Genomic DNA, 10,627 nt, shown 5'->3' with positions numbered 1-10,627 from the left:
ACACTATAGGACAGAGCACAACTGCCCCATAGGGTTTCCAAGGAGCGGCTGGTGGATTCCAACTGCTGACCTTCTGATTAGCAGCGGAATGCTAAAACACTGCACCCCCAGGGCTCCACAGAGAGATCCAAAACCCGTTGTTGTTGAGTCAATTCCGACTCATAGCAACCCTATAGGACAGAGTAGAACTTCCCAATAGGATTTCCAAGGAGCAGCTGGTGGATTCAAACTGCTGACCTTTTACTTAGCAGCCACTGTGCCACCAGGGCTCTGCCATACATAGATAGTTGGATCTGTTTCCATGGAAGAAGGAATGCATATCACCATTTTGAAGAGGATATGGTTAAAATCATGAATTACAGAGCTATCTTGTTTGGGTTGCAATGCTGGCTCTGCTTCTTGCTAGCTTTGATCTTGGGCAAATGACTTAACCTCTCTCTGTGTCTCAGTTCCTTCATCTGTAATATAAGAAAAGCACCTACCTCAGTCTGCTTGTGAGTTGTATTTTTTTTATTGTGATTTAAATGAAAATTTACAGAGTAAATTACTTTCTCATTAAACAGTTAATACACAAATCGTTTTGTGACATTAGTTGCCAACCCCGTGATGTGTCAACACTTTCCCCTTCTTCGCCTCACCAGCTTCCTTGCTTCCATTTGTCCAGTTTTCCTGTCCCTTCCCGCCTTCCTGTCTCTGCTTTTGGGCTGGTGTGCCCATTAGTCTCGCATACCTGATAGAACTACGAAGCACGTTCCTCGCGTGTTATTGTTGGCCCTATAGACCTGTGCTTGTGAGTTTTGAATAAATTGATAGATGGAAAGTGCTTAGAACAGTTCTGGCACGTGAGCGCTATATTAAGTTTTATGATTCTTATTATTCTTCCCTCTACACAGCGTACAGAAGGCAGCCTGGCTCACCCACTTCTACCTTTTGGCCACAACCTCCTGCTCTTCGGTCCTTGAAAGGGAAAACGAGGAATGCGCAGGCGCAGTGGGGCAAAAATCTCCCAGGAGGCGGGGCAGCGGAGCTGGCCGTCATCTTGGTAAAGGGCAGGGACGGCCGCTTTGCTACGTCATCAGTCTGAGCTATAGGGGGGCACCCGGCGGTCCCTGTCGCTTCGGGAACGGCGGGTGGGGTAGGCCTGGCAGCAGCGGGGAATGCAGAAAGGGTGACTGGCTGAGGGTCGTGATGGGAGAAGCGGCTGTGGCCGCGGGGCCTTGCCCCCTGCGCGAGGACAGCTTCACGCGCTTCTCGTCGCAGAGCAATGTGTACGGGCTGGCAGGCGGCGCGAGCGGGCGCGGGGAGCTGCTGGCTGCCACCCTTAAAGGCAAGGTGCTTGGCTTCCGCTACCAAGACCTCCGACAGAAAATCCGGCCCGTGGCCAAGGAGCTACAGTTCAACTATATCCCCGGTGCGTGGCGCCATGGGGCTGGGGGGCCTGGAGCTGGTGTTGAGAAGGCTTCTGAGGCTCTGTCTGAGCTGGATCTCTTGGGAGAATGGGATCAGGGTGACTGAAGGGGGTCAAGGGTCATAAAAATCAGAAGGCGTTGGAATCAGGAGTCAGGGATAATAGGGGCCTGGAAGTAGTTTGGGTTTAGGATTGCGCAGACTCAGAGGTCAGGGATCCCTCCTACCCAGGGGTCGGGGTCATGGTGAATGTGATCAGGACTCACTCAGACCAGATCATATCAGATGAAAACTGCCGTGGTCAGAGGCTACTGAGTCCTAGAGGTCAAAGGTCATGGTGATTGTGAGTACTTGGGGGTCAAGAGTCTCCCTGAAATACAAACTTTGAACTGTCTTCTCCCAGTGGACGCAGAGATTGTCTCCATCGACACCTTCAACAAGTCTCCCCCAAAGCGGGGCCTGGTTGTGGGGATCACATTCATCAAGGTACCCAGGACCCCCTCCACCTACCTGTGTCCCCCTTCTTACCCATATGGTGGATCCTTGGAGCCTGACCTAGATCCCCCCTGCTGCCCTGCCCTCCTCTGAGGCCTGTTTCCTCCCCCAGGATTCAGGGGACAAGGGCAGCCCCTTCCTTAACATTTACTGTGACTACGAGCCTGGCTCTGAGTACAACCTTGACTCCATTGCCCGTGAGTGTGGCCTGGAGGGGAAGGGAGGAGGGGATGGGGGGGCGGCCTGCCAGGGCCCTCCTGCTCATCTGCCTGTGTTCCCGTTGCAGAGAGCTGCCTGAACCTGGAGCTCCAGTTCACCCCTTTCCAGCTGTGCCACGCAGAGTAAGTGTCACCTGGGCATCCACAGTTCTAGCATAGAAGCTCTGGATTCTCCAGCGCCTTCCTTACAAAGAAAGATTCCCCGTTTTGAAAATGAAGGACTAGATCAGGGGTTGAAAACTAAAATGCCTTTAGGGGCCAGAGAGGTACTGTGAGAGCCGAGGCAAGTAAAGAGGGAGGGGACAGTGGCACGCTGGAGGCTGCAAACCTGCCCAAACACAATCAGATGCTATTTCTGTTTTTAAAGCATTGTACGTTTAAGTCCTCATGGTCCAACCGTTAAGCACTCGGCTGCTAACTGAAAGGTTGGTGGTTCAAACCCACCAGCTAGCCAGTCCACCAGAGAAAGGCCTGGCGATCTGCTTCTGTAAAGATTACGGCCTAGAAAACCCTGTGGGGCAGTTCTGCTCTGTCACATGGGGTCACTGTGAGTCGGAATCGACTTGACGGCACCTGACAACAACAATGGCTGCATTTGGCCAATGGGCTACTGTTTTTGTCACCTTGAGGTAGTTAATCTGTGTGAGTCATTTGAGCACCAGTGTTCTGACACCTCTAGGGTTGCTATGAGTTGGAATTGACTCAACGGCAATGGGTCTTTGGGTTCTAGACATCTAGAATCCTCAGGTTCTAATATTTAGACTCTGAGATTACAAATCCAGAAGTGCTAAATTTTCTAGAGCTGTAAGTTCTAAGATTAGAAAGTTCAATGGTTTGATAACCGAGGTTCTGTAATGATAAGGCCCTAGCAGTCTTATATTTCAAGGAGACAGAGTACAGACTGTCTAGAATACTGAGGGCCTGCAATTCCAAAGTATGTGGATTCCATTCTAGAGTCCTGGATTCCATTCTAGTGTTCCGAGGCTCCAGAACACTAATGGTCTAGCACAGAGCTTGGCAAACTTTTTCAGTCAAGGGCCAGATAGTAAATATTAGGCTTCAGGGGCCATACAGCCTCTGTCACAACTACTCAGCTCTTGCTGTTGTAGCATGAAAGCAGCCATTGGCACTGTGTAAATGAATGGGCATGGCTGTGTGCCAGTAAAACTTTATTTACACAAACAGGCGGTGGAAGTCGTGGAGTGTTCTAGGAACCAAAGGTTCTAAAGCACTGATGTCCTAGATTCTGGGGTTTAGATGCCCTACCCTTCTGAGTCTGAGCATCCATGATGACAGTTTCTAAAAGTTCCAATACTTCAAGGAGACAGAAAACAGAACTTCTAGAACTGGGGTTCTAGATTAAAGAATAGGGGCATTGGTGGTGCAGTGGTAAAATTCTCAACTTCCAAACAGGAGACCCGGGTTCCGTTCCCAGCCAGTGCACCACCGTTTGTCAGTGGAGGCTTGCATGTTGCTATGCTGCTGAACAGGTTTCAGCAGAACTTTCAGACTAAGACAGACTAGGAAGAAAGGCATGGTGATCTGCTTACAAAAATCAACCAATGAAAATGCTGTGGATCCCAGTGGTCTGATCCGTAGCTGATCATGGGGATGGCACAGGATCGAGCAGCATTTTGTTCTGTGTGCATGGGTTACTGTGACTCGAGGGCCGACTCGATGATAGCTAACAAGAACAACAAAGATTAAAGAGATCTGGCATTCTGAGGTCCCACATTCCCATTCTAGAGCTCTGGGTTCCATTCCTGAATCCACAGCCAGAATGAAGATTCTAGCAGGGGAGGGTTCTAGGAAGGCAAAGTTCCAGCATGCTAAGGTTCTGGAATTCTAAGATTGGAAAGTTATACAGTTCCACAATGCTGAGATTCTAGATGGCTAGTTTTTACAATTCTGCATTTCACAGAGATAGAATACAGGTAGTCCGCAACTTAACGATTTATTTGAGTTACGATGAACCACACTTAGGACTGTCTGGGTTTTTTTATTTTTTATTTTTTTGGTACCGAGATACAGTGGAGTCATTGGAACAGAACCCCACCATAAATCAGGGATTATCTGTACTAAGGAGCTAGAGCCTGAGATTCCGGCCCTGGATCCAGTGTCTGGATCCTGGAATGCAAAGGTTCTTGCAGGCAAGGGATTTTGCAACAGAGAGTTCTAAAGCATGTAGATTCTACCATACTCAGGTTCTGCCACACTGGGATTCTAGAGTTCTCTGTTTTCAGGGTCCAGGTTGCGGACCAGCTGGAGACTGTGTTTCTCTTGAGTGGGAACAACCCAGCCATTCATCTCTACAAGGAGGTGAGGGAGGGGAGACGAGGTGGGGCAGCCCTGCTGGGTATCACCATGAGCTGGGGCAGGGGTGTGTGGGGGAGGGTGGCTGCTGACCCCAAGGGGACATGGTGGATCTTGATTCCCCCAGAATGAGGGGCTGCACCAGTTTGAGGAGCAGCCAGTGGAAAACCTCTTCCCAGAGCTCACGAATCTGACCAGTAGGTAAGACAGCCCCTGAAGCCATCAGCGGGGACCGGGGCAGGCACCTCTGAGAAATCAGGGGTGGAAATGACCTCAGGGACATCAGGGGGTGGAGATGGCCTTAGAGAAACTGGGCATCGGGGATGAGCTCAGAAAAAATCAGACCACGAGTATGATTGCAGCGTAGTTGGTTGATAGTTATGACCCCAGAGAAAATGGGGAGTGGACTCAGAGAAATCAGGGTGGGAACGCCGTTCCCCCCACCCCCGAGAAATTGGGCCGCGGGGATTAATTACCTCAGAGAAATCAGGTAGCGGGGTGTTAGGGCTACAGGGAGGGGGTGGATGTTTCTGCGGACATGGAGATATGAGCCCAGGACCCTCTGGCCACCTCTGCCTGCCTGCCCACCAGCGTCCTCTGGCTTGATGTCCACAACCTGCCCGGCACATCCCGACGGCTCACAGCTCTTGGTTGTCAGAGTGGTTACGTCCGCGTTGCCCACGTGGACCAGCGGAGTCGAGGTGAGGTGAGGGCGGACCCGGTGGGGCTGGCGCTGGGGGTGGGGCTGGTGCTAGGGGCAGGATCTGAGTTCTCCCCTCCACGCAGAGATTTTGCAGACGTGGACCATCCAGCAGGACGGCCCCATCTCCCGCGTGATTGTGTTCAGCCTCTCGGCCCCTGAGGGTGAGCTCTGGACATGGGCACGGGGCCTTCTGCAGCCTTGATGCCCCCACCCAAGTTTCCACCCTTCTCCCAAAGTTTCCAGCTGCCCACCCCTCCTTCCTGTGCCCCCTCTCTGTGGTCTAACCTGCAGCCCTAGAGCTACAGTGCAGCCCTGCCCTCCGCTCTGGTCTCTTGAAGGTGACTCCCAGCTACTTGCCCATGTGATCTAACCCAGCCCTTTTCTGTTAGGCTTCACCTTTGTCGTTCCCGCTTTGGTCTGATCTTAGACTTCTACACTGGAGTTGAACTAATGCCTTTTTCTCTGTGGTCTAACCTTCACCCCTCCCATTGTGACTTCCTGTTACACCCTCTTCTGTCTCTGGTCTGTTCACTCTCTCTCTTGCTGTGGTTCGACTCCAGGCTTTTCTTATGGACCCCTAATGCTGTCCCACCCCTCAGGGTCTAACCTTTGTCCCCCATATGTTGCTGTGCATGCTGTGCTAGGTTCTTTGCTGGCATTTCCTTTGCTCTAACCTCTGTCCCTCCAACTACAGTCTATCTTTCGTTTTTTAGGCTCGTCTCTACTCTTATTCTTCCCACCATGGTTTATTCCCTGACACTCCATTATGGTCTAACCTTAGACTTTTGTGCTATAATCAAGCCTTTGTATCTCCTACCATGGTCTAACCTCAGACTATAAACCGTTCCTTCTTCTCGTGCCTGACCTCAGTCATTTTTCTCGTGTTCCAGCCTCCAACCCTCCGTCTGTAGCACAACCCCAAGCCCTTCTTCTGAGGTCTAACTTGCATTCCTCTTGCTGAAGTCCAGCTTAGGAGGAGTGATGTAGAACTTGTCCCCTGAGCCCTCCCCAATTCACGTTTCTTCTTCAGAGACCAAGGAGAGGCCACAACAGGAAGAGTACAGTGTGCTTGTGGCCAGCATGTTGGAGCCAGCTGTGGTATATCGGTGAGGGGCCCTGGGGCACGTGGGTGCAGTCTAACCTCATCACTTTGCACTGGGGTCTAGCCTTGTCATTCTCAGAAGACAGTCCCTCTGAGTGGGTTGTTTAAAACTGGGCAAAAGTTCATGCGCTAAGGAGGGGGATGTGAGTGTTTTAAGTCTAGAACTTACAGGAGATCTGTTGTGTTCTTGGCATGGGAACAAAGTTGTCCAGACCCCCTGGAGTGGGTGGACAACAAAGTGTGCTGGCAGATAGTTAACACCTGGCTCTGTGGGGGAAAAAGCCCTGATCTGTATCGTTTGCCAATTTCCCTGGTGTACATACTCCCACCATGGTGGATCTTAAGCCACCAACATGGTGTCAGCCAACTTGCAAATTTCCGAAAATTTCACAGGACCAGTCCAAGCCAGCTCAGCACCCCACTGGTGAACAGTGAAGATGCAGGTTGGACCTGAGCTCTCTAGGCCTCCTGGGGACAGTGTAGGTGTCCAGATTGGGGACAACAGTGTCTAGATCCCTAGAAAGAACAACATGGGTTTCCATTTGGGAGTGAGATTGGCCAGCCTTCAGGGGGAAATGTGGGTGCCCATATTGGGAACTCAGGGATTGACACCCTGAGGTGAACAATTTGAGTGACCAGGTTGGCCCCTCGTGGAACTATAAAGATGTCCAAATTGAAGGCAAGCTTGTCCAGTCCTCAGGAGGAACAGTGTATCTAGACCTGAGAAGGGCAGCAGTATGGGCACACGGGTCAGAGTCTGATGAGAAGGATGGTAGGCACTGCGGTCTGACTCAGTCTCTCTGCTTCATCCGGGACCTTCAGGGACCTGCTGCATCAGGGTCTTGAGGACCAGCTTATCCTCCCAGGCAGTGACCAGTTTGACAGCATCCTCTGTGGCCTGGTCACCGACATGGATTTGGATGGGCGGCTGGAAGTCCTGGTAGCCACCTATGGACAGGTGGGACCTGAGGAATGGCACAGCCCCTCACCTGTCCCCCTGCTCCCACCACCCTGGGTGACCCTGACCCCTCGCCCCCGCAGGAGCTGCTCTGTTACAAGTACTGGGGCCCGGAGTCCGGGCTCCCCAAGGCCGAGAGTGGATTCCGCTTGTTGTGGCAACGGAGTTTCTCCAGCCCACTGCTGGCCATGGCACATGTGGACCTGACTGGAGACGGGCTTCAGGAGCTGGCTGTGGTCTCCCTGAAGGGCGTGCACATCCTGCAGGTGACCTGGGGTCTCTGGTTGGGGCCCTGAGAGGCAGAGACTGAGAGGGGGGTTTCCTGTGGACCCACTTTATTAGGGCAAGCAGAATGGGAAGGGGGAGATGCCAAGCAAGGCTGTGGGCTATGGGAGGGTCTAGCCTCAGCCTGATCCCACAGGGAGCTCTGGAGCGTGAACGGTACCATGGACTCTTACCACCTTCAGGCAAGGGGGTCATACCTCTGTAAAAGTCAGTCATTAGCTGTAGACACCCCCTGGGGGAGGGAGTAACCTCCCAGGTGTTCCTGGGGGGCAGTGCCTATTGGTCAAGTTCAGCTCTCAGGAGAAGGGGGCAGCTATGAGCACTCAGAACAGCTGGGGGTGGGGGGCACCAGCTGGGAAAGGGGGTTTAGATGTGGCATCTGTTATCCCCAACCCCCTGTTCTACACTCAGCCTCTGGAAAGCCTTCTGGATACTGTCCTTCATTTCTCATGCTTTCTTTAACTCTGCCCCTTCTGCTGTGGTCTGGCCTTGGGTCTGCCCACCATGATCTAAACTTGCTTCCTTCTACTGCAGCCTAACCTTTGTGCTCCCTGTCAGATGGTTACTTCCCCTTCTTACTACAGCCAACCCTGTCTTCTGTGCCTTTAACCAACTTCATTCTAGTTATGGTCTAATCTCCAACCTTCCGTTGAGTTTCTTACTTTCATCTATTTCATTATAGTCATATTTCTTACCCTTCCCCTGCAGTAGAACCTCCAGCCTGTCTACTACAGCCAATTTCCAACGCTGCTGTTGTCTAACCTTGAACCCTTCCATTTTGGTCTAACCTCTGAACTTTCTATTGGGGTCAGACCCTTCAACTGTGGTCTGATTTCCAGCCTTCTGCTGTACTTTGACCTCTGGCCTTCCCTCAGCAGCATAACTGCCGTTATCCTTATTATGATCTAATATCCAACCATTCTATTGAGGTCCAACCTTGAACCCTCCATTGCAGTTTAATCTCCAACCCTTTTCACTGTGGTCCAACCCACACGCTTGAGGCTGTGGTGTATCTTTGTCTCCATATCTGGTGTTTGCCTTCTCCTTCCCCCTGGTCTGACTCCAGGATCCTTTTGGGTGTGGTCTAACCCAGGTTCTTTCTACTGGGGTCTAACTTTTACTGCTTCCACTGCAGTCTCTGCTTGGGCCTTTCCAACAGTCTTATTTCTCCTTGGCTGCTAATCAAAAGATCAGCAGTTCCAATCACCAGCCGCTCCTTGGAAACCCTATAGGTCAGTTCTACTCTGTCCTGTAAGGTTGCTATGAGTCAGAGTCGACTCGATGGCAACGCGTTTGGTTTTTTGGGTATTCCTCAATAGAGTGGTCTAGGTTAGGCCTCAGTGGAAAAGATAGAGATCGGACCACATTGGTTAGGACCAAGGTTAGATCCAAGTAAAATGGAATGAGGTTAGATCCCAGTAGAAACAACTGAGGTTAGACTCAATAGAGAGATCTCAGGTTAGACCCTAATGGAAAGGACATAGGTTAGACCCTAGTGGAGAGAGAGGTGTGAGGTTAGACCCTGATGAAAAGGACATAGGTTAGACCCTAGTGGAGAGATATGAGGCTAGACCCTAATGGAAAGGATACAGGTTAGATCCCAATGGAAAGCACCCAACCACCGTCCCTCATCATCTGTTTAAGTCATTTCACTGTGGTCTCTTCTACGTCCCTTCTGTTAGGATCTAACCTCAGATCCTCCAACTAGGGTCAAAACTTCGCCCCTCTTTTCCACTTTGGTTTGCTCCTTCTCTGTTCTATTGGCCTGACCTTTTCTGCCAGGGCCTCACCTTTGTCTCTCCCACTGTGGTCTAACCTCAACCTCTCTCCAGTGGTCAGCCTCACTGCTATTATAATGTAGGTTCGGGCTCTCTCATTCCTATCCATCACTCTCCCTCTCACTGATGGCTAACTTCAGACCTTTGCATTTGGGTCTCAGCTTTGTCCCCCCGACTGTGGATTCATGTAAGCCCCCCACCTAGGATCTAACCTTCACCCCTTTCAGAAGCCCATTTCTCCCTACATTCTGTGGTCTGCGCTCCGACCTCCCACAGTGGTTGAGCCCCCAGCCCTTGTAGGTGTCAAACTGCCCGGGCCCCTCCAGATCTGGCCCCAACCCTGCTCTCCTCTTTCTCTTGTCCCCACAGCACAGCCTGATCCAGGCCTCACAGCTGGTCCTGACCCGGCTTCGCCACCAAGTGGAGCAGAGGAGACGTCAGCAGCAACAGGGACTGGGGGGCAGGGTGGGTCCAGGAGCTGCTGAGACCCCGGCCTCTTGAGCACCCACCCACTCTCCCCAGGCCAGGGAAGCAGTTCTTTGGGGGGCTCCCTCTAGCATTGATGGGGAGGGGTAGACTCTCTCCCCAGCCTCCCCTTCACTGGGGTGGCAGAGCTGTGAGTTCTGCTCTGGCTCTGCCCCAGATGTGCCACATGACCCTGGCTAAACCGCTGCCTCGCTCTGTGCCTCGGTTTCCCCATCTGAAAACAGAGTGGCTCTCACCCGACTCACCTCCGCTCACGATGAGAATTGGCCCGCTGACGGTTATTTATATATCCAGAGGAACAAAGCTTTCACGGTTGTCTACATTCTTTTGTTCGGCAAGCGTTTGTTGAGCACCTGCTTGTGTGCCCAGCTTTGTGCTGGGGGCTGGATTTGCCCAGAAGAATGGAGGGAGGGGGATTTGGGGAAAGGGAATCCAAGGTTAGACCCAGAAACAGGACTGAGGTTTGATATCAGTGTAGACCTTAGAGGAAATAAATGAGATTGGACCTTGCTATAAAGTTAAAACCACTGTGGGATAGACTAGAATGTAAGAGAAAGGACTGAGGTTAGGCCCCAATGGAGAAGTCTGAGGTTAGACCCCAGTGGAGAGGCCTGAGGTTAGACCTCAGTGGAGAGACCTGAGGTTGGACCCCAGTGGAGAAGTCTGAGGTTCGACACTTGGCAGGGAGGATTGAAGTTAGACCCCAGTGGAAAGGCAATAAAGTTGGTGCTCAGAGGAAAGGACATGGGTAGAAAAGACTTCTGTGGAGAAGCTGGTCAAATTGCAGCAGAGTCTGAGGCTAGACCCCTATGAATAATGGCTGAGATTGAACCCCAGCAAAAATTACCGGCGTTAGACCTTGTCAAGGGCCAAGATTAAACC

At 51.7% G+C, this 10,627-nt stretch overlaps 1 protein-coding gene across 1 annotated transcript; it reads left to right on the top strand.

Moving 5' to 3' along the window:
• Nucleotides 1-1,088: 1,088 nt before the first annotated feature.
• KPTN (kaptin, actin binding protein) lies at nucleotides 1,089-9,760 on the top strand. The gene is made up of 12 exons (XM_004381614.2): nucleotides 1,089-1,411; nucleotides 1,811-1,893; nucleotides 2,015-2,099; nucleotides 2,189-2,243; nucleotides 4,364-4,439; nucleotides 4,561-4,634; nucleotides 5,025-5,134; nucleotides 5,220-5,297; nucleotides 6,167-6,242; nucleotides 7,061-7,196; nucleotides 7,280-7,462; nucleotides 9,629-9,760. The coding sequence occupies exons 1-12, from the start codon at nucleotides 1,189-1,191 to the stop codon at nucleotides 9,758-9,760; spliced, it is 1,311 nt and encodes a 436-aa protein (XP_004381671.1). The 5' UTR covers nucleotides 1,089-1,188.
• The last annotated feature ends 867 nt before the right edge of the window (nucleotides 9,761-10,627 follow it).

This window comes from Trichechus manatus, unplaced genomic scaffold, assembly GCF_000243295.1.
Source record: "Trichechus manatus latirostris isolate Lorelei unplaced genomic scaffold, TriManLat1.0 scaffold00087, whole genome shotgun sequence".
Classification (NCBI taxonomy): Eukaryota; Metazoa; Chordata; class Mammalia; order Sirenia; family Trichechidae; genus Trichechus; species Trichechus manatus.
Note: the sequence above shows the minus strand (reverse complement) of the source record. Positions and strands in the feature narration are given on the sequence as shown.

Coding starts and splice junctions, on each gene's coding strand:
- KPTN (XM_004381614.2), top strand. CDS start 1,189: ATGGGAGAAGCGGCTGTGGCCGCGGGGCCTTGCCCCCTGCGCGAGGAC. Junction 1,412..1,810: donor ACAGTTCAACTATATCCCCG/GTGCGTGGCGCC, acceptor GTCTTCTCCCAG/TGGACGCAGAGATTGTCTCC. Junction 7,463..9,628: donor AGGGCGTGCACATCCTGCAG/GTGACCTGGGGT, acceptor TTGTCCCCACAG/CACAGCCTGATCCAGGCCTC.